This window comes from Chiroxiphia lanceolata, chromosome 1 (genome assembly GCF_009829145.1).
Source record: "Chiroxiphia lanceolata isolate bChiLan1 chromosome 1, bChiLan1.pri, whole genome shotgun sequence".
Lineage (NCBI taxonomy): Eukaryota > Metazoa > Chordata > Aves > Passeriformes > Pipridae > Chiroxiphia > Chiroxiphia lanceolata.
Window position 1 is genome coordinate 109,299,996 of NC_045637.1, and position 23,713 is coordinate 109,323,708.

At 44.8% G+C, this 23,713-nt stretch overlaps 2 protein-coding genes and 1 non-coding gene across 3 annotated transcripts in view; 1 reads left to right on the forward strand and 2 right to left on the reverse strand.

Moving 5' to 3' along the window:
* The window catches only part of SACM1L (SAC1 like phosphatidylinositide phosphatase), a 31,167-nt gene extending 25,572 nt beyond the window's left edge, over positions 1-5,595 (reverse strand). The window contains exon 1 of the mRNA XM_032680997.1: positions 5,469-5,595. Within this exon, the coding sequence (XP_032536888.1) occupies positions 5,469-5,527 (59 nt within the window). The 5' untranslated portion in view covers positions 5,528-5,595. The remainder of the gene's footprint in view (positions 1-5,468) is intronic.
* A 245-nt stretch (positions 5,596-5,840) lies between these two features.
* Positions 5,841-5,913, forward strand: TRNAR-ACG. Its single transcript has one exon. It is a non-coding gene; the product is annotated as a tRNA-Arg (tRNA).
* Positions 5,914-11,499: 5,586 nt separating this feature from the next.
* The window catches only part of LIMD1 (LIM domains containing 1), a 28,794-nt gene continuing 16,580 nt past the window's right edge, over positions 11,500-23,713 (reverse strand). Inside the window, exons 3-8 of the mRNA XM_032681015.1 lie at positions 17,829-17,896; positions 16,474-16,536; positions 14,909-15,039; positions 13,748-13,799; positions 13,005-13,073; positions 11,500-12,037 (exon numbers count right to left, since the gene is read on the reverse strand). Coding sequence (XP_032536906.1) covers positions 11,900-12,037; positions 13,005-13,073; positions 13,748-13,799; positions 14,909-15,039; positions 16,474-16,536; positions 17,829-17,896 — 521 coding nt within the window. The 3' untranslated portion in view covers positions 11,500-11,899. The remainder of the gene's footprint in view (positions 12,038-13,004; positions 13,074-13,747; positions 13,800-14,908; positions 15,040-16,473; positions 16,537-17,828; positions 17,897-23,713) is intronic.

Genomic DNA, 23,713 nt, shown 5'->3' on the forward strand with positions numbered 1-23,713 from the left:
GCAATTTCTTCCTGAAGAACATGAAGTCTTTTACTCTTGTAGTCCACAAACTGAAAAGAAAAATGAGAGAATTAAAGCTGCCAGTGCAAATTATGCCTGGTCTCTCAATACATGTCATATGCCCTGCTTTGTTAGACCAGCCCCTAGCATTTTTCTCTCTCAAATCCTACACCACGTTATCTCCTACCACCACCACTGACCTTTTAACAATTTTTTTTAATCACCTTTATCTCCCCTTACACAATGTCTGTAGTTTAAGCAGAGCCAGAAATGCACATTTCACATTCAAAGTCCTCCTTCCCATGGTCCTCTTCAAGACCAGATTTGTTGACAGAAGCATCATGGAGAATAAAAGACAAGTCAACCCTGTTTTCAGCTCAATGGACCAAAAAGGCTTCAGCAGCTTGCAGCACACTGGAATAGAACTGTTGTTGACCGTTTCAGAGCTCTGGGTGATTTTGTTTTGGATGTCTTGGATGGGGGGGAAGGCAGGGGCAAGAGGAAATCAAGTTGCCAGTCTACAAAGTTGACGAAACTTGAACAAATATTTCTTTGTTGGCATCACCTTTAAAAGCTGCCTTAAATACTACTACACAACACAAACTGGAAAGCCTAATGCCCTGCAAAATGTTAAATTCTTGCTTCAGAATAAGTGGGAGAACTGGTGCTCTTCAAAGTTTTCAACAGAAAGATGATTCACTTAGTGCTGGCTTCATTTGTGTAAGAAGTTCAAAAAGTTTCCAAAAACAAATACAGTTTAGAAAGAGGCCGAGACTTGAAGTGTCTTCAGCCCAAATGCTTATTTACAACCTTACCAATGACAAGAACTAGGCTAGTAGTCTCATTCTTGCTTAGATGATCTTTTCTATCATAAAATCGCTATAGTTAAAATGACTGCCTCTCACTTCTCTCTCAGAAAGGAAGCTGATGAACGTCTTACGCAGGAATAGGTTCGTCCACAAACCCTACTCACTGCCAAGTCTGTATGTCTGTCACAAGCTTAGAAAGACATCACACATACTAGTTTTACTTATCTGAGAAGGAGATATTAAATGCTGAAGAGAGGATCACTCACAATGACTACGAATCGGCAGACAGATTCATTCCATTCTTTTAATGAAATAAGGAACAGATCAAAATCCAAATGCTAGTATTATATAAAAAATAAGGAAAGCTGTATTTTACAGAAGCCCATAGTGCCTGTAGTTACTTTTAGAACTGGTTTTCACACCCCAGGCCACATTCTGCTTTTGTATAATCATCATATTTGACACTGCAGCTTGCTTGCCTCCTTGGCTACATTGTCACTGCTGTCTAGAATCATGCAAAACATCAAGAACTCTTATCAGCAGTATCTTGCTTCCCTTACACCTTAGCAGCACATAAGATCTTCACAAAATTTTAGTTCCTTTATTTCCTTTCTTTTTAAATAAAGGAAAATTGATCACTGTTATAATGAACTATTTCTCACTGTTGCTAAAGAGCAAAGGGAGGGATAAATGCAAACATTTTAAATTGATAGTATAACTCATGATACTCAAGAAAAGGAGAGGTACTGAAGAAGTGCAACCACCAAATTCACGTTTCAAATATCACTGAGGGTGATTTGGATTTAATTTTGATAATCTTCTCCAACTGAAACTGTATGGATTGCTGCCAAGAGATAAAGCAACTCACTCAGTAGATTTCATTCCTACAACTCAAAGTTAAGGTAAAAAATTGACTTCCCAGCATAACAGAAACATAAAAAAAAACCCAAACAAAAAAACCCACCCAAATCACTGCTTACTTACACCCAGTGTAAAGTCAGACTCATTTACAGTTAAGTGAGATAATATATTTTTTTTGTTTGTATATTTGTTGTGAAGTTTCACTTCATTAATTATACTATAAAGCATCATTGTATATCAAAAAGATGATGCACAGTTGCATCCCACATTTTAATTAGACTGATCTTACAGATAGGAATATTCCTGTATTCAGATATAGCATGAAAGAGGACCCATCATGCTCTAATGGCCACTAAAGACAGTACTTCACTCAATATCACTTAAGCCTTCTAGGTCTCAACAGCCAAACCCTTACTTCAGCGATTGATTATTTCACCATAAATACTTAACAATGCTCTAACGCAGGAAACTCTTTGATGTCAGCCCCTAAATACTATAATAAAGCAAGACAAAAGCACACTCTGTACTGTGCAGGGATGCCTTTGGTATCTTGAGTACAGCAAATTTGTCTGCAGTGAGACACAGAAAAGGTGGTAGTTTATGCACAGAGTTCCAGCAGTATGTTAAGTAACAGTGCTAACGTGCTGGTGGTTTCAGCACTCCAGAGATTCCAGATTTTCTAGGTGAGCAGGTGTGCTAATTATATGTCTCCCATAAATATTACTCTCCTCAAGTAGAAAACAGCTCAAGGAACTGGAACATCTCCCATAGAGCAGGGAAAAGAAACCCAGGATTTAGAAAACAGTAGTGGAAAAAAACATTAGAAAAAAAGACAAGTATTAAAGGCACAGCTACATAACATCTATTTCCAGTGAAGTTTCACTTAAAATGAAAATAATTTACAGCTTAAGTTGGCTTCCTGCTCTACCAACATCCCTGAGCTTCACCCTGACAGCCTCTTAGACTGAGCAGAAAAAAAGGTATGTGTAGCTGTTCCTTCTAGAAGTGTTATCCAAGCTCTGAAAACTCAGTTTAGAAAACTAGCAAAAAAAGAAACCAAAACCAAGATGCACTTGAAGACCTCTCCCTAAATACAGACAAGCAGAAGGCACTGTGTTCAAGTGCAGTAGCTACTGAAGTCTGACAAGAACTTTCACACAGCACATAAGGCAGCATAACTGTGGGCAGGAGGAGTTAAATTCGAAACACAGCTAGTGTCATGGACCCATAGGATACTAAGATAAGTAGTAGCAAGTAGCAGCATAAGTCTTCATCCAAGCACAAAGTAAAAAAAAAAAAAAAAAAAAAGAAAAAATGATTTTAACTGATCCAAAACAACAGCCAGGATTTTCTCTATTCTGCAAACAGCTTTAACAATCAGTTTTTATATATTAACTGGACTGGTAGCTGTACTACCACCCACAAGTAGTGGATAAAATACCTACAATAGCTGGTTGAACTTTACAATTTATTCCCAAGGCTACAAGAGGAAGTTCAGTAGGTATAGCAGTGCCACAGATGACAACTACGGACAGCAGTTTTCACATTTATAGTTTTCCCCAATAACTGTTGGTGTAACTCAATTAGTTCCAACAGTAATACAGATTTGAGGCATCAGCATTTTTACTGGTATCACCTGAACTTGACTGATGACAACGGTCAAAGCACAAAGGGCTTGAACTTTGATTTTTGGTAACATGAAAAACACAAGAGGTTTGAGTTCAGAGCTAGAACCCACAGCTAGATGTATGGGATGGGAGCCTGTGGAGCACTACAGTCAGTGAAGATCCATCCACCAGACTACCCAGATGAGGTACAGCTGCAGAATCTGACCTTTGTATAGTGAGAATGAATAGTCAGATTAAAAAACTAAGCCAAACACTGCTACCACCATTAAATCCCCAAACTCAAGTCTAGCCCCGATTTCTCAGAAGAACATTCTAGGTTGACCTTGTCAACCTGCTAAGTTTGACTCATCACCCAAGTTATGACCTTATATCTTCAAATGCATGGTTGAAAGTCAGCAGGCATACCACAACTTGGTGTAACAAAAAGAAAAAAACCCCAAACCTCATTTTTCAGAACACAATTGTTTATGAAAAAAATCATGTTAAACTACATTTGAGACAATCTTCTAAAAAGATCAAAGCTTACTTTTAGCTAAGATTAAAATTTGAATGAAAGAATTCTTTACTAGCCTGTATCCAGAGAAGTGCTTTTACTTGAAAAAATTCTCAGTAATAACAACTCTGTACTACAAGCCACACAGCTGCTACTCGCACAACTCACCTTTGCTCCTCTGCAGGCAAAAAGATCACAAGATCAGCTTAAAGAAAGACAAATACTGTTTAGGTGACAAGAGGAAAAAAAGCTTTCTGCCAAATAAACAAGTCTTTCAGCCATCACTGATCTTACTCTTCAGCAATAATCAGTTATCTCCAGTGCCTGGGTACCCTCACACAACTGTTTGATCAAAATAAGAAGCCCAGTGACTTTGAAACACCTAACAGCATTATGGCAAACTGTTTACACAGACCTCCAAAAGATCTAAGTATGTTTGCTCTGAATCCAAAAGATGACTGTCAAATGAAATTTAACAGAGCATTAAGCACAGTAAATCAGGCTTAAGAATCACTTTCAGATACTGCTTTCTGAAAATGGCATGGGTAACTCAATTATGGAGTTTCAAGCTACTATTTAGAGGTCAAAAGCCTGGGAACACCTTTAGGACACAAAAAGACACTTCACTTTCAGCTTCAGACAGTCATGAAGAGCCTCATGCTCAGAGTAATTTCCTCGGGAATTTGGACTGGCCCGTGTGAGGGTTTATAATGGAGACGCCTCTTGCAGTGTTAACTTCGTACTGCTTTTGGTTATGCAACTTCTTCTGCTGTATTTAAGGCAACAAACAAACATCTGGCACACACACATTTAAAGAGTTACGTCCTCCCCCTAAGAAAGTATTTGTTTTAATAAAAGATTTACACCGGGAGGTTACGAGAATTTATTTGGAAAAGTCATAGCAGGCACTGCACTGGAGAGCCCGGAAAGTTCAAAGTCATCACAGTTCAAACTCATTAACTGGCATCAAAACCATCAAATCACAAAAAAAACTCCAGCTGTGCCACGAGAGACCGATGTGCGAGTACGCGTAGGAAATCTGCTGGCAAACAGCGCTGCATACACACAGCTTTACACAGCGCCCGAGCCCTACAGCTGCCACCTACAAGCAAGAATGTGGAATCACAGAATTATCCGGGTTGGAAGGGACCTCTGGAGATCACCTGGTCCAACCCCGCTGCCCAGGCTGGGTCACCTCGAGCAGGTGACACGGGAACGCCTCTAGGTGGGTTTGGAATGTCTCCGAAGAGGGACACCCCACGACCTCTCTGGGCAGCCCGGGCTCCTCACGCTGAGGGAAGCCCGGCAGGCACCGTCCTCCTGTACACGCGGGAGGGAAGAGACAGGGACACGGGAGCCGCCCGCCCGCAGCGCTGTGGGATGGACGGTGACAGGGGATCAGTGCCGTGTCCGCGGCCAAAGTCCTTCTCCCTCATCCCTCCGCCCTCCTCCCGCCCGGGGCTGCCGCCTCTGGCCAAGCCCTTCGCGGTCACCCGGGGAGCGAGGGAGTCCAGGCCGGCGAGGAGGGCAGCGGGCAGGCCAGGAAGGGCAGCGGGCAGTAAGGGACGGGCAGCCGCCGCTCCCTCGGCGGCTCCTCCCTTCCCTTCCCCTCCCTTCCCTCGCTCCCGTCCGGCAGGTGCCAGAGCCGCGTCCCCCCCGCCCCAGCAGGTCACTCACAGCTTCAGGCTGGTGTAGGCCGCCGCCGCCGTGGTTCCCGCGGGTGCCGCCGTCGCCATCCGTGCCCTCGGGCTGTCCCGGCCCTGCCGCCGGCCCCGCTCCAACCCGGCCCTACCCGGCTACTCCCGCCCCGCCCGCCCGTCTCACTGACTGACTGACTGACTGACAGACTGCCTGACGCGGCGCCCGGGCGGCAGCGACGGGGCCCCGCTCGGGACAAACCTCCGCGGGCGCGCTAGGGAGCCCAGGGAGGGGCACCGCCTATTGGAAGGGGGGGGCGGAGCCGACCAGGCTCGGCGGCCCCGCCATTGGCTGGGGCCGCGCGCAAGAGCCGCACTGAAGGGCTCGGGGGCTGACACTTTATTCCGAGCAGGGCCAGTGGCGCAATGGATAACGCGTCTGACTACGGATCAGAAGATTCTAGGTTCGACTCCTGGCTGGCTCGGCTGCTCATTTTTTTTTTTTTTCCTTCCGCAGTTTTCTCCCTGTGCTTTATTTTACACTCCTGGACTTCAGTCCGAGGGTGCTGCCAGCAGCCCCCACACTACTGCACAGACCTAGGGCGGGAACCCTCACGCACCCAGCATAGGGGCCTCCAAACCCCCCCAGGGTTTGGTGGTGTTACAGGGCTTCCTGCCCTTGGCAGCCTCCCCACCATGGGCACCACCTTCTGGACAGCTGTTGTCCACCTGGGCATCCCGTCTGCAGGAGGAAATGAGCCCAGGTCATGGGGTTTGGCACAGAGCAAGCCTGGGGCACCTCCTGGCCAATTTCCCACTGGATCGAGCCTTCTGGGTGTCATGCCCTGGGTTTGGGCAGCTTTTTGCCTCAAGGAGGGGAAACCCCAAACTCTAGTTATTCCTGTTTATTTGCTTCATATTAGCTGATAGCTCCATGCTGCTGCAGTGCTGCTTGGCCAGCAGTATCCAGGAACATCAAGTCTTCAGACATGAGACGTCATGGTCACTGATACCATGTGGGCGCCTGTCTCCCAGATCCATGGCAATGCTATCCATGGCAATGCTATCCAAAACCCTATAAAGAATCCATCCCCATGAACACTGCAAAGGAGACCTCCATGCTGAGCCCAGAATCTGCTCCCACATGCAGCACATCTCTCCCAGCTCCTTAGTCCAGTACCTGGGTCTCCCCAGATGGATGCCAGGGCAGGATGGCCTCTGATGCAGCAAGTACCAGTTGCCTGCAAAGGACTGGAAATCCCCAGAGAATCCCGCTGACGAGGTACCCCCCCACCAGTCGGTACTGCAGCCACTGATGCTGGGGGGGACAGGAGGAAAGCAGAGGTTGGGAAACCATCATTTCACAGCATTACTCCCTCCCTGTGGACTCCAGGTGCTGACAATCATCATAACTTTAGGAAAGACTTGACTCTTAGTGTTGCTTAAGATACTGTGTTTAATCACTGAAATCACAACAGGCCAGTGGCTTTGTTCTGCTACCAGTCCTCATTCTTTATAAATACTTAACAGCACAGAAGAAAAGAGGTCTGTGTTCACAGGAGGCTAAGGTTAGTTACACCAGTACAAATCCTAAAATACTCTCTCCCGGAGCTGAGCTTTGAATGAAACATAAAATAATTAGTACCATTCAGTATCACTAGCCAGGCTCTGGATGTGCTTTCTGCATACAGAAAGCCACAGCCTGTGTGTGTGCCTGGGTCCCTTCCGGGCCATGAGCCGCAGACCTGCTGCGTGGGGAAGAGGGTCGGTGCCAGCAGGGCTGGGAACTGCAGCCCAGTCATCCCTGTACCAGGGCTGCAGGGCATTCCTGCCTTCACAGGGCTCTATGCCATGTTTTTTCATGTGGGGACAGTTTCTTCCCATCTCTCATCTTGTCTTTAGTGGGCTATGGATGTATATTGCCATGTAAGCTTCTGGCTGCCCTGGAAGAAAGTGGGTAAGGATTTTTATTCTCAGGAAAGCTTTGCTTCTCTGTAGGAAAAGGGTGTGTGGCAGCTCCAGGCTCTGTCTGGGCTCATGGCAGGACACAGAAATGGAAAAGAAAAATGAACACATGAATGCTGCACAATGAGAGATGCAAACCCCTCCCCAGATTGTCCCAGTGGTGCAGGCACTCAGAAGATGGGGGAAAAGGGATGTGTATCTGGCCATAGCCCTTCCCTGCCCACAGGTACTGACTCCAGAGATATTTTCCCAGTAATAAAGCCTGGCTCAACTTGTCCTTACATTCATGCACAGAAAGTTGCTTACGATGCACCTACAAACACTTGGCATGGGCACAGAGGTGTGAAAGGCAGGTGTCTCACAGGCAGCACGTACCACACATCCACGTGCACAGACACAACAGCACACACCACCCCAAAAGTGAGCACGTAACAGGCAGTCAAGGCCCACAGGTGACTTTTTTCCCTCAGCAGCCAAAGATAATCCTCTCTTTTGAATGACCAGCCAGAGCCATACCAGCTCTTAGAAGCCCAGTTTCTCCCTTTCAAGGCTGCCACAGCACACCCGATGTTGATGAAAACTCCACCATTTCCAGACTAAGCAGCTATTCACTTTGTAGTAAAAAGATCTAAAAAAAATATAATCATTTAAAGTCTGAAAGACTGGGAAAATATTTTAAAAGCCCCCAAATTAAACTCAGAAACTGAAGAGCCACAGATCTCTTCAAACACTGCTCACTAGGGTGTTTGAAACTGCTGTTCCCTGTGTTTTAATATCAGAGTAATTTCAAAAATCACTTTGATCACAGGTGTTTCTTATACTTTAAATTACACAAAAATGTCTGCTGCTTCTATAGCTGGAGTTTTCCCCCGGCTCTTATGCAAAAATCCCTATTTAAATGAGTTTCTGTATTCTAAGCAATAGAAATTTAACAGCATGACCTGAATGAAAAAAATCTCCTAAGCTCTGGTTCCTGAAAACAGGCTTCAGGGAATTCACTTGAATAACTATTTGCATGAGAGTTACTCATTACCAGCACAATGGGACTTCCAAGGGTCCCTTACTCTAAAACCAGTCAGAAGAACTCGATGGGGGAGGAATCAAGACTACTTTTTCATAGCACGTTTTGGCATCTTAATAAATTAAAAGGCAACAAGGTTCATGTGAACAGCAAAACCCAACACGTATCAGCCAGGGGATAGGCAGAATTTAACAAGTATTTTGAACTTCTTCTGCAGAGCATGCAAAGCCTCACACCTCCAGCACCAGAGCTACATTTTTTCCTTTGGGGGAGCTGCCTGAAATCAGGCAGTGAGGGCTTGCAGCTCCACAGACAGCTGGCAGAGGGTCAGGAGGAGAGGTCTCCCTCCCCTGTGCGGGACACTCCTGCCTCTCCCTGTGCTGGACCTACTATCAGGCAGCTGCACAGTCAGGGACAAGCTGGGAAAAATCAACAGGGACTCAGACACCCACAGCCTGGGAGAAATAATAACCGAGCTTAAATGAATTCCAACTCCCAAAGACAGATTTGGTGCAAGTTAGCACACAAAGAGGTGCAGGGCAATGAAGTAGATGCTTTAGCTTCAAAACCACAAAGCTCCTTTTTCAACAGTTTCACTCTGTCATTTCTAGCCCTTCGTAAATACAGAAGAGTGTTGGCACTTAATAATTTAGAGGGAACCTCAAAACTGAAAGTAGGGCAGCCTTCATTCCCCAATGCTGAGGGATATGGGACGGCTGACAGAGGTAAGAAGACACTGTGTGGGAGCAGAGGCCAAACTTTCTGGTGATGCAAAGAGAGCTCCTGTAAGACAGCTCGCCACAAGCCGGCTGCTCAAGGCTTTCCACAAAGGAAAATTGTCTTTCTCCCCATCCCCTTCTTTCCTGCTTATTCTGAGGTTGTGGGGAAGGCTGCAAGGGTGAGACAGAAGTTTAAATAGCATCTTAAAAAGAAAGCATCAATCCCACTTGTGTTTTCAGATCTTTACAAAATGAAGGCCAAAAAATGTGCACGAGGGCTTGCTCTAAAAAAAATCAAGAGCTAGCAAAAGCATGAACCACACAGTAGCTGGTATCCCAGAGACAGCAACAGATGACCAATGCTGGTGTTTCCAGCTCACTTCCAAAAGCCACTTTGATACCTCATTGCCTTCGCTGCCAAAAGCAGCTCAGGGAGGGGAGCTATCTGCCCAGGACTATCTGAATTATTTACCAGGGATGTGAGCTGGTGTTATTTTCCACCTCAGTCCCTTCAGACAGTCCTAAGATCACAGCCACACCCTGAACACTCCCCTTCCCGCTCTGGCCTAACTGTGCTGCAGAACATAAGCTGATGCAATGCACCAAGGTGAGAGCACTACAGGATCTGCCCAAGGCTGTTTTGTTGCCCCCAGTCCATCCTGCCTGGGTACAGCACCTTTTATATTTTGTGTTGGCTCCCATCCCTTCACTAACCAGCATTTGGAGGCTAAATTTAAGGCTCTAGGGGGCTCACATACTTGGGGTCATTTTTACCTCCTCTAAAATCACAGATAAAACTCTCGGAAGACATATATTTCACAGTGGAAAAGTCCCCACCTTGAGCTTTCAGTCTCTCACTGAGGGGCTGCATGTCTGGGTGGTTTCTGGCACAGGATCAACCTCCAGCCATGAGCTGCCATTCCCGTCCCAAAGAGTAGCAGGAACAGGCAGAGGTGGTAACAGCTGAATGGGGCAGAAGGCTGGATGGTCCATTGGCCCCACGAAACTCCGTGCAAAACCACCAGGCTCCCGAGGCTTGTGCAGTTGCGGACACTCACATTTCAGCCACGGAACGCTGGTTTGTTAGCACGGGCAGAGATAGGCAGCTTGCTGCTACCTGGTACTTGTGCTGCTCCAGATGGGTACATGAGGCAGTCTGACTGCATCAAGTGAAGTTCAAGCTACATACATGCTACTGGAAAAGAAGTTTGGTTGAACCGTAGTGAGTTCTCGGCACAGACACTTTTTGTGAGTCTCAGTGCCACTGCTCAGCTAATTTATTGTAGTTTCTTCACCAAAAAGATCTTCAAGAATGTCATCCCATCCTCTGCCAGTCAGAACCAAATTTACATCTTTAGCATAGATACTTGAGGATTTATGTAGTTTTCCACAGAAAATGTGGGAAATAGTAGCTAAGATCCCCAAATGCATCCAAGGCTTTAAATTAAGAGATTTTTCTTAAACAAAAGCTTTGTACCTGTACACTAGGGGCTGCACAGCTTTGGTAGGTACAGAACATGCACTGCAGGCACAGCTATCATACATGTAACATGTTGTGGGGGAACACATTTCTTTGACTATAAAGCAGGAGGGGCTCAAAAAAGAAATTATTTGTCTTTCTGCTTTCTCAGCAGAATGGAAAGTAAGGGCCAAACTCGCTAACTCCTTGCTCAGATAAGCTGTTATTCACAGGAGCAAATCTGTTTATACCAATATACTCATCTGAGTTCAGGTTGTGGAGCTGGGCTCCAAATCCCTGTGTAACAAAGCCTTCATAACAATCTCGAGTTTGCTCCCTGAGCTCTAAATAAGCACCATTATGAAATGGCTTTGTGCTGGGTAAACACCATGGAAAGGAGTGGCCAGGCTGAGGGCTGAGTTGCGAGTGTAGAGAGAGCTTTTTTTTCAAAGGGAGCTCTGCAAGCAAGAATGAGGATGGATTTCCCCTGTGTCCACACTTTCACCATCTCGACCTTTCCTTTCCAAATATGATCCACTATTCAGACTCTGACACAGCAGACTGGCCCCTGTGTGTCGTGCTGACACACAAGCCTGGGCCCCAAGTCATTGCAGTAGCTTAGCCTAGCTTGTTCCAGTTTTTTGTTCTGTTTGAAATGGGACATCAGCCTCCAGCTGCTAGACAGTATGCCTGGTTTGTGCTCAGAAAGTTGGTGCTTTTACAGTCAGACTTGATACTGGAGTTCAGGGAATTAACAGAAAGGTCTGAGTGTGCCATTTTGCACAGACCCCTTTGTTTTCTTTTCCTAAAGAATTAATAAAAAGAGAGAGACTGTCTAAAAACTGGTACTAATACGTTGATGTCCTTCAGGGAACCAGATGAAATGTGCTTGTCAGGAAACAGTAGATTGACAGGATGCCTCTGGCAGGCAGGCAGACAAGCCAGCCTCTGGCTTTTTAATTGTGCATGACATGATCTGAGTTTATAGACACAACAGCAAATTGTGCTTTCACTGAAGGATCTTCCAAAATGAGCCAAGAGGAATCTCCAGGCAGCAGAAAAAGGCACGTAAAAGTAAACTGATCAGTTTAGATAACATGCCACATTCTTGGTCAAGTAGACATGGTTCGATACAGCTGGAATCCACAAGCATACAATCTCTGGGAATCCACCAAAAATCTCTCATATCCTTTTACAGAAATGCTGCCGACTGGCGAAAAACATGCACAGGAAATCAACTGAGGGCAGGGAGAGGGAGATCATGTAACAAGTCTTCTGTCCCGGCTTTCCGATGTCAGCCACACTGGCTAGTAGTGGTGCTGGTAGGCAGCTGCTGGGGTTGTGCCATTCTCTATATGTTTCAGATGACAGGAGTGACAAAGCAAATGTTCATCTAGTGGGTAACAGCGATGCCCGTCTTCATCGTTCAGTTCCATCCCACAGTCCTGCAAAGAGAGACCGTGCAAATTATTAGAGCTTCTGTTTGTCTTCCAGCGTGAGCTGGGTCTGCCTTCCAGGAAGGTGATTTTGTGACAAGGACAGAAGACACCCAGCCAACAGCTCCTTCCTAATAATTCCAACATGTGTCACGAGAAGGAAAACATCTGGCATAGGCATTGTGATGGGCAGCCTTGTACAAATTTGTCTTAAGCAGTTTTATTGAATAACCTTTATCTTGTGGCAAGGTGCGACCACATTTGAAATGTGCTCATATCTCCTAATACTCTCAGGTAAGATTCACCTCTTCACATTACAGTTGTAGTGATGTGAAACCAGACTGTGGAGTCAGGGCCTCTTGTCACTCCATTATGAGCACAGTGAGAGAAGACAACTATTTGTTTTAATTTACAGCGCAGAAGTATGAAGGCTTTCTTGGAAGACCTGCACGGAGACCAAATGGTGTTTTAGGGCTGGCATCTCCTGGAATTTTTTTTTTTTTGTACAGCCATATCCTTTGTCCATTCCCAATGATATGTTCGTTTCCTATGAGAGTGAAGGTAACTTACACCCCACAGGATCAGTCATCACCTTAGCATTTTTGAACAATCTGACTCGGAAATCAGATACACTAACGTGATCTGGAGCTCAAGGTTTCTGAAAGGCAGCAATAAACCTAACTAAGTCACCATGCTTCCTTCATTAACAAATAAACTGCCAAGTTTAAAAAGCAATAACTAACTCTTTGCCCATAACTTTATGGATAGCAAATGAAATTGCAGCTGAAACACATTGCTGCAAAAACTTTCGTCCTCAAACTGGAAATTTTTCAGCCACCGATGGAAAGAGTCGCACAATGCAAAGTTTGAATTGCTCATCTACTGCCACTGGAAGGCAGGACATTTATTTCCATCTTAAAAATAACAGTAGTTATCACTATTAAGTGCCTACTCCCCAAGAAAGCTTCTGACCTACCTCGCAGTGATAACATTCCACATGGTAATCCTTCTCCATGGACACAACTCGAATGGTCTCATCAGACCCCTGTGAGCATTTGAGCAAAGCAGAAATTACAAAGGATTACAGCAGGATCAGACACATGCACTCTGTAGATTGCTTCCTGCAACAAAATGAATGTTGAGGAAATTTGCTGGCTGGGGACCGCAAATAAATCCTGCCACTTGCAGTTGTTTTTACAGTAAAGCTTCATCATTGACTGACTACAGATATCCTCTAAAATGTAACACCAGAAAGGCAAAATTCTTTCTGTTTAACAGTAACATCTACCTCAAATTATGCGTTAATGATTTGGTAATTTCACTAGATCACATTTCTCAGCATTTTAAATTAGTTTTGGCTAAGATTCATCTCCTCCAAGTATTAAAATGAGTTAGTCCCAGAGAGGTCACACAGAAGTCATTCATGTGTGCCACCAACATTTATGGACACAAAGGAAAATTATCCTGAACATGAAACTAGCAGCAGCATAATCCTGCAGGAGATGAAAAAAGCAGCCTGTCCGCTTTGCTATCGAGCAGAAGTGTCACATCTCAAGAACAGCGTATGAGCTTAGGTCAAAAGGCTGCACTCCAGAGGAAGCGACCATCTCTCCCCATCCACAAACACATTCATCTTGATACAGGGTCAAGTGTCAAAGAGAGCAAGACCTGAGACATGATGCTCCCTTCCCAAGGGGATATGGAATAAAAGGCTCTCACCTCAGAGGGCAGAATGGGAAGCCCACACGCTGCACACTTTGGAGCTAAAACTCTGAAAGAGCAATGAGAAATTGAAGGCAAGTTATAGATCAACACTAAAAGAGAGGCCTGTATGTTCTCAATATAAGATGAAAAGCTGCGGCTGTAAATAACTTATCCACAGGAAAGCTTTGCATCCTGAGATCATAAATTCACTTTAGCACTGATTTTAAGTAATGCTTGGCACATGTTGCTCAATCAGGCAAAAATAGACTTTATATTTTACACTTAGTGCCAGAAAAAATACAAAATCCCCTGTAAAATTCTTGGCTGCTACTGAGAGATTTGGAAAAGAGAATGAGGAGAAACTGAGCAGGACCATCCCCAGAAAAACACATCAAAAGAAGTGGCAATCTTGGGGCAGGAAACCTCAGAGACAGTACCGTGTGACTGTACAGTTTCTTAAGGCCTTATAACACAATAATTAATTAAATTAAATCACAAGGAAATATGCATCATTTCAGAACAACAATGGCACACAGAGGCACTAATCTTGGCAACAAGATTATAACAACTCTAATCTTGGCACAACATAGAAGAGTTCCAAAGGCTGCCTGAGCAACACTTAATACTCTCCCTGTCCAGAAAACGGAGCAAGGAGCAAAGCCAGCCAGAAGGACTCAAATATATACAGCTCTAATATCAAAACTACCAGCTAAGAGCATAGTCATTTTATCTTACTGTCTAAATAACAAGTGATTTTTAAAGTAGATTTATCAGTTGTTTAATTTAGTTTTGCTTTGCTTTGCAGGTTCAGTGGTGATTCTTTAAAAGTCAAACTCAGCTCCTGAACTACTCAAAAAGTAACTCACATCAATTTCCACAGGCATTCACAGGCTTACTTTAAAGTGGACTGATTTTCGTACATCACTGAACACTTTATGAGCGCTCCCTCTGCTTTACAGAAGGGGCAACTGAAGCCCAGGGGTTATGTGACTTCCTCAGAGTTACACAGGAGTCAATGATAGGACAAGAGGAGAAATGGGGAATTTCTAGGGTCTAGGTCCATCCTCAAACTTCTAACCCTGTACCTATTTTACTAATCTACGCTTCCTAACTAGCTGAAAAGCTAAATTAGAGGCTTATTGATTGGAACATCTCTGCTGTTTTTTTCGTCCTTACTTGTGGTAATCTCTGACACAGTAGATTTTGTTTTCAGAGTCTACAGTGAATGGTACACCATCCAGACACTCATTGCAGACCACGCATCGGAAGCAGCCTGGATGATATGATTTCCCTAGAGCCTGCAGGATCTGCAACAAACCAAGAGAGAGGAAAAATGCATGTAAATAGCCAATAAAGGTGAAAATTACAAGCATACAGCTTTACATCAGACAATACTACATATTCATCAGCAGGGCTGTGTCTTTTTTCACCACCACTTCTGAAAAACCAGTTAAAAAGAATGGAAAGAGCAGCTGGAATATTTTTCTCTGGAAATATATATCAATATATATTTTCTCTGGAACCAGCACCTGGTTCCAGAGAAATTAATTATTACCATGGGTAAGAAAACAATCTAGAGACTCAGTCAAGGTATTTAGCATGACAAAGGATAGAACTGACAGAATTTAAAGGAACCAAAATGACTTCTGAAGCCAACAGATAGAGAACACTTAGCAGGATCACAAGGAAAGATTTACTAGCCCGACAAAGGAAATGTATCTTCATATTCTCCATGAGAGGCTGAAACAAATATTATTGCTAGGTTTTCATAACTCCTTAGATATTGCAGAGCTTTGTACTCACTAGCCTGGCTTTCTAGTAAGCACAGACTGTGGAAACTGTGTTCAACTCAACAGCCGCAATTCACCCTTGGGGGTACCTGGAATACCACGGTCCATCAGCAGAGGCATCAGACTTCTGAGTAAAACATACCTTTTCCAATTTAAATGCTTTCCAGTGTAAGCAGGCAAAAAAAAGATAATTAATGATAAGCATTAGAAAATCTCAGGAGGTGTGCTATGAATCAGAAATTCCTAATTTCTTTTCCTCAGCTGTAGTGTTACACCACCAGCTACACCAGTCTCCCTCTGAACATCTAACTGAATGCTGCCCAGTGCTGGCTAAAGGCCAGCTGACCCCCTGAGCTGTTACCCACGCCATGCTCATCTGGAATGGATGGTACCTGCCTAATCCTGCTTCAGCAGGATGTTGACATATCTATGGAAGAGTTTGCAAGTACTTGGGCAGATCAGAACTGAGGTCTGGAGCACATACTCTGGGCCAAACCTGTACCCCAGACTATCAGCACCCACTAAAAATGACAAGGAAGTGGCTTAATCCTGAAGGTACATGGGAAAGACAGGCTGAGAGAGCTGCACTGATGCCTCACAACAAGAGAGCACTGCAGAGCCATGGCACTGCTGAGCAGGAAGCATCAATGGGATTTCAAATACACTGTCCAGGGAAGCCTGAAAGGGGATGAAAGAGCTCAAGGCTCTGCTTTTCAACACGCACTGAAAACAGGCGGAGCAAAATCTCTGCACTATTCACAGCAGGGTGCCAGCTTCACTTCCTTGAAAAAATCAAAAAAAGGCTTAGTGGATTTTTTTTCTGCTACCAATCTCACACTAGGCAGACTACCAGATGATAACAGACAGTACTGGATATGAATATATTTTGCTTTTGATGCATTCTTCTAAAAAGCTGTGGGAGTTTTTTCTCGTAAAGCAATTATCACTTACCATGTCCATTATCAAATGACCACAAATGAAACACCTGTCAGCTGACTGCTGGAAACCAGAATACTGCAAGGACAAAAAAGAATTCTCTCAAAATTTTGCAAGGCCAGTCAAGCATAAACAACAGTGTATTGTGGGGTGTTATTTGCATATGTGTTATTGGTCCTTTTTCTGTGCTCCTTACACAAGCTAAACTTCCCAATGCTTTTTTCATTATATGAAGGTGTGTATGGGTCCCCAGAGGATATTCTATAAACACACCAGACTGCCCGTGTTCAGAAGGACTATGAGTTCCTGTAACTTCCAAATCTGAAATTCAAGTTCATTAAGTAGAAAAGTAAATACCATAAATGTACATGCAAATAAGGCATTTACTAATAAGAGTTATTATGTGCTTATTTCACCACATGAATCTACAAGCCAGGAACTTACTTGTGTTTATCCCATATTCATATCCCAATATCTGTATATATATAGGCTTGAAAAGCCAAATTCTTTCTTTGATTGCGCCATTATAGTGCTATTGAAGCTTCTCTGAGGTCAGTGGTACCGTCCCAGCTCCCTGTTAGGATAACAATCAAGTTGGGCAACTTTTTTGCTGCTGTTGGTGAGGTCTGTTGTCAAGGAACTGTCTGTCTTGTCCATGACATGCACCTCAGGCACAGTATATCATCTGTCTGAATGGCAGAAGTGCAAACGTGAAAAATGAAATATTTTAGATTTTAGATTTTAGATTTTAGATGAATTTAATCAATTTTTTGATTTTCAGCCTATGTAGATATACTGATTAGAGCAAAGGTTAACTCACCTGACTCTGACAGAAATCACTAGACTACACCAATAAGTAGGCAAATATAACTTTTTCAAGTCTCAGTGAACGATTAATCTATCAGGACCCAGAGGCAGAAGGCTTTTTATCTCCACCAGCCAAGGATGCTCACTTACATCACACTAAATCCATTGAGGGCAACAGAAAGATGTCCATTAAGTTGCCCAAGCAAACCCAGTCCATTGAAAAGGGAAATTCACTCATTCATTCTTCTGTAGCCATTTATCTCACTCCTGGCTCCACAATATGGCCACAGGGACGTGCTTTGAAGGAGCCATCACAACAGATTATGGCTTCAACCAGGGGCTCTGTGCCACAAAACCATGGCCTCTCACTTGGATACTTCCAGCACCACATGTGGGCAGCCACCATGGCTGGCACTGGCTCTGGGTAAATGTTGGAGCAGAAGGGCCAGGCAGGATGCCAGGTTACAACTATGTGAAACACAGGCAAAACTAACAGGCAGATAGGCTGCGTGTCTGCTGGGGACACTGAAATGTGTCATTACAAGGGCCAACTGGATGCTTACCAGGAAATCTTCTTCACAGAACACCTTGCCATTGACAAAATAAAAGGCTTTTCCTCTCAGCTTTCGACCTAAGGGAAAAAAACCACAGAGATAAAAGGAAGGTTAGCAGAGAGCAGGGAGACAATGTGAGCAAAACCTGGCTGCTGAGAAGCAAACAACAATAAAGACATCCAAGGACAGCCCCCATACAGGTGGAGAAGAGCACCCAACCCCAGCATGGGTCTTCCCAGACTCCAGCCCCATCTCCTCTTCCACTGGCGGTGCCTGATGAGTGCCAGTCAGTTGATGCAGACAACAGTCCCACCTCTGGGTAGGAAGTGGCAGCTTTGCAAGCCTGGACCACCTCCTGGCAGACTACTACATGCATTTTAACTCTGAGAAGAATGAGGATACTCTGACTCACGCTGGAGAACACCCCAGGAGATAAGCAAGGAGGAAAGAAGAAAGGGCATACAAAGAGTGGCCCATACTTGACTTAATTCCTCAAAATGCCACAACCTTGCTGTTTCACTATGAGGTGCCTTCAATCAGCAGCCACCAGAAAAGGCACTGCAATCCCTGACCACCCACTCTGTCCCCAGCAGAGTGCAATACCAGAGCACTTAAAAGGCTTCTCTGCTCTGTACCAGCACATTTGTTTCTGCAGCTGCCAACAGAAAGTTTTGAAACCATTAATTTATTTTTTTTAAATCAAAATGTTGTAACATAGACAAGATGACAAATTGTTTCCAAGAAAGGACTCTACATATGGAGAAGATTTGTATTTACTGAAGCTTTTGTGTTTATGCCTCACATTCACCAACTGTTTTCAGTTCCATGTAACTATGGCAATGTATGCTCACACCACCACCGCTTCTAAATGCCCTGCCTTCCTCCAAGAGAAAAGGGCTAGGTTTTGTTTGCTTATAAAAAGTGGTTCCTACCTCACTGAAGCCCAGTTTACCAACTCAGCCCGGGGTTTGAGATTCAGCCTATCACTGGAACAGTTCTGTGCTGGAGCCACAGGCTTGTGCCAGGAGACAGCACCCAGAGCAGGGGGAGCAGCACTGCCTGGGCACAGCCTGAGCAGGACCTGCTGCAGGCTGGTTTTGGACACCTACCAGGCATTGCTGGAAGGAAATTGGATCTGAGACACTGTGGCCCAGATGTCTCCTGCTTTATATGCTGCACATGGCCAGTATCAATAAAAAAGCGACCATCGGCTGCTGGGTGTATAAATGTGGACAACACATGGGCCTGGTCTGGGGGTCACATCCTGGTGCTTTATGGCAGGCACCTACCCGGTAGCCTTTGGCAAATAACCACACTGGCTGCAAAGCGTTAAGAAAAGGAGGAAGCCAAGTAAAACCACTTCAATAAGTCCCCTGCATACGCCAGAGGGCACTCTCAGGCTGGGAAATGACTTGGGAAATGGAGATGCTCCGATGAATCTCTAAAGTTTTGCCACTGAATTAAGACTAACATTTCACCAGCAGCGCCTAGTGCCCTGCCCAGGTTTCAGCCAGCAAGCCAGATGGAGGACAGGGCAGCATGCTTCTTGAGGAACAAGCCCTGGCTTGCCTGTGCAGGAGCTTCATGGTTAAACTGTAGGCACTGCTCAGTCCCGTGTTTACTGGGCAGTGTAGGAGCCAAAAGCACACGGCCCCAACACAGTCATTGTTCCCCATTCTCTTCTAATCCTTGCTAGGGACAACCACATAACTTGGAGGTCAGATATGACCCAGGGCACCAGCCCATCCTTGCACCAATGCAAACACTGGATAGTATGTGCAAGAAAACCCGACAAACCTGAAAGCATCCCACTCTCATTTCTCTTATCCACTCTAATGTTGCCAAGGTTACTGACACCAAAACAGGACCCACAGCCCTAAACTGAAAGTATCTAATCTTGGACACGTTATCTTTGTGGCTCATAACCCAGGGTGTGCATTTGTATGATAACCCCTCCCGTGTGCCTACCTGTCCACAGGTAAGTCTGGTACGTTCACCGGCAGTTGCAGAGGAGAGAAGGGAGAGGCATGGGGATACATGAGATTTGCAGCAGCCTTATCAAGAACAGTCCTAAACAATTTATCAACAAGCCTAATGCAGGAAGAAGTACTCCTGAAAATCTCCTGCTGATTTAAATACATTGGTATTTGGCTCTCCTAAAAATGAAAAAAACAAACAAAAACATTTAACTTTGATTTTAAATTACACTGTAGTGCGGGCTCTGGATTCTCTGTTTAGTGCAACAGGAGGTGCTCAAGTGACTTTCCACCTACATGCAATGTCTCTCCTTAAAGACAAGCTGACAGTGGTGAGGAAAAACATACACATGGGGCCATGGAATGAGGAGAGGCTTCTTTGGAAAAAGGCCCTGGCTGGTGTATGAGCAGCAGCCATTCCAGCAGAAGGGATGAGGTTTGGATCACTGCCACAACATCATTCTTCCACGGTGACAAAAAAAGCATTTACCAGCCATTCTGCACCCAGTGTATTTTTAACCCTGTGACATTAGCAGGTTAAGATTGATGGCAACAGACCTGCAGAGTAGGTGCCATTGCCACTGTGCTGTGTCTGGGCTCCTGCTGCAAGCTCATTCAGCAAAGGGATAAACCTCTTTATAAAGAATTTGTAAGTTGCCATAACATGAATCTGTGCAGAAGAACTGACACCAAGAGCACACTGAGGGAGGGCAAGGATGATTTAATTACTTTTTTTACGGAAGAGGTGGGCATTTTAACTATTTTTATCTCCTCTACATGACTCTCTTTAAGCTGCTGGCAGAAATGTAAAAGGAAATTTGCAAAAACCACAAGTGATCGGGTGCTCCTGCAGCCACCCTGGGAGTAGTGCATGCAAACAGAGCTGATGTCTTCCTCTGCTGCTCTCAGCCTCTCCCTACCCACTTCGAAAGGAACTTCTTCCAGTGTGTCTTTGAGATGAGGAAGTACCTTCTCATCATACAGTTGGGAAAGCACGATGCAGGAAAAGCTCACTTCCCCAGGCTGTGCTGGGGACTGTCCCGGTCGAGCTGGGAAATGCATGTTCTGGCTGCAGCCACACTTGTGAAAGAAAAAGCACTGGGACTGTCCCCCAGCACAGAGCAGGGTGGCAGTGGATTCTCTTCCTGTGCTGAGCTCCCTGCCACGGGACAGTACCTTAAACTAAACAAGTCCATCTCAAAAGCAATACTTCTGACTGCGCCTGCAGAGGCTGGCGCAGGTTTCACTTGAGCACAGAGATGCTGTTGTATTTTCACCAAAAGGAAGGATTAAGAACTTAAATGGCATATGAGGAATCACATACTGATCACTGCCTACTTTATATATGCATCATGAAGACGACAGAGAGGATATCTTTTGAAAAATATAGGAATATTAATGTGTGGCTTACTGCTTTGAGGATCAGTTGCTCTACGACATGTCTTAAACTGCTGGTTCCTGACCATATTTCACTTTCACTTCACCCTGAATTTAGCTAATCTCGCACCTGATAAAATTCAGACAATTAAAATTCTTTGGCATTTGAACCTTAATGTTGTTACAAGATATCTTGTTTGTCTCTCTAACAGGGTGTTTGAGCCCTGAGTTTTTATGTACTGCTCATCCCTTACACGTCTGTCTAATCTGTTTAGCTGTGGAACCTTCAGGATGACCTCAAGGTCATTTCAGCACCAATTTCAAAATATTTCAAGCTTAGTCACTAGTGCCTTTGTGCTAAAATAAACACACTTTGCTTAGCAGCTGATAACAGGCATACCATCAGGCAGCACTCCCAGGATGCTGATGCCTCTCTCTTTTTGAAGTTCATACAGAGGAGAGGTTTCCCAGGGACTTGCATTGGCCCAAGGAGGGTCTTGGGAAATGCATCATTTGCTTGCTGGGGAGTTGGACTCAACTTTCTAAGTCGCTTTTCTGCTTATTTATTTAAAGGACAATGGGTTCACAAACCCATGTTCAAAGACAAGAGACAGCTCTAAATGCCTACAATGGTACAGGGCCACATCCAGATCCCAGGGCTCTATGAGGATGCAAGACCAGGGCCCTGCATTGCTGGGGAGGCAGCGTGTGGACCTCACTTATCCCTTACCTAAGCACCATGGAACACCCCGTGGTATCTATACAGCAGATGGGCAAAAATCACTGCTGACCGGCAGCTGCTCCTGAGTCCCTTCCAGGCTGACAGCCCTGAGCCTCTGTTGTTACAAAAATCAGTCCTTTTCAGAGTACCACAGAAATTTGAGGTAAATTTGGACATGTGATTGCTGACTGAAAGAAGCTCCTCCTCAGTCCTGGGTGGCTCAGACTCAAGCTACAGCCCTTCCCCCAGTTTTCAGTCTTCCCATGTAAATCTGTGACGACATTTGGATTGAAGAACCTGCTCTGGTCCACGCACACTCCACAGGCAGTAAAATGGGTGCAGCCAGAGCCCAGAGACCTTGGCTCCTCCCTACCATTCAAAAGTCCCTGATGCCCACAGCACATGAGACCCACCACAGTTCCTGGCCAGGACGTGTGTTTTTGGAGCCTTCTATGGATACTTTGCTGACAGGCAGGGCAGTATGGTGTCCTACCAGGCACCGCAGACCAGGTCAAGTATCAGAGAGCTCTACTTAATTTCTGCCATCTGTCCCATTTCTGTTGGCCACCATTAAAGCTGGAGGCAGCACTGAGGCTGACACAGAAGCGTCAATACTTTAAATCTGGTCTTGAACTGGGCCTGCTCAAAAGGGTCCCTTAAATGCCTGCACATCCTCCAAATCAGGTAAACTCAGACTGTGATCAACCAGCAAACATTCCAGGACAGACCCCAGTCTTGGTGAAAACACGGGCAGGAGGATAGGATATCTCTGAGAAGAAACTGTGCTAAGACACAGCTCCATTACCATGTAAGATGTTCAGTCTGTCTTTTAACTACACCAGCTGTACGGTAAGATTGCAAAAAGTACCCTCTGTGCTCTCACCATACATCTGAGGCAGTAAAAAAACCCAAACAACCCAATCAAAAAAACAAAACTCAGAGAAAAAGATCCGATGCCTGAAAGCCAAAAACATGCCCTGGCCCACATAAGAAAGGTCAGCTGCTGCTAACAGCAATACAATCCCTCATGAGCAAAAATGGATCCCCAGAGGGAAACACTGAGAAACCACAGCGCACCACACAACTGAGCAACAGCTCTGCTTTGCTGATGGCAAACTGTTGCAAGAAAATATTCAAGAGTTCTTTTTAGAGAAAACCCTTAGAAGCTTCAAAATTCAGAGGTAAGATACAGTCACCCCAAGACAAAGCAGTGCTACAATCCAGGATGTCCCTGAATGAGTGACTGCTTTTCACTCCAGTGCTTAGTCACTGTGCATCACACTGGGGACTGCTGCCCCATTCCCCAAAACATACCAAAACTAGGTGGCCATCAGAGCTGGCCTCTCACCCTGTCACCCAGTGACTGCCATTGAAATGCACAGAGCCTCAAAGGAGGAAAGAGGGTGTCTCTGTGATCTTGGTGAATGTAACTCTGCATCTAAACTACATGAGAGAGCATTTTTAAATTTCTCTAGGTATGGAAGGGGCCTCAGTGCTTGCTGAGATGCTACTCAGAAAATTACTCACAGGTACTACTAAAACATTGTAAGAACCCTCCTAAAAACTTTACAGCATGACTAATCCAAAGCCTGTTCTTAACAGAAAACAGTACTTTGAAGATGACATTATAAAATAAAAAGACTGGAAAGACTGGAAATTTATTCCACTGAAGTTTTCAACCTTTTTTCTCACATTGTCCTAATAATTTCAGACTTTTACCCAGCACTAAAACACATGCAATTGACTGAAACCACTAGCATATTTTTAAGTTCCTGACTGCATCCCCCTGTGCGAGCTGAACACTTGCACCTTTCCATCAG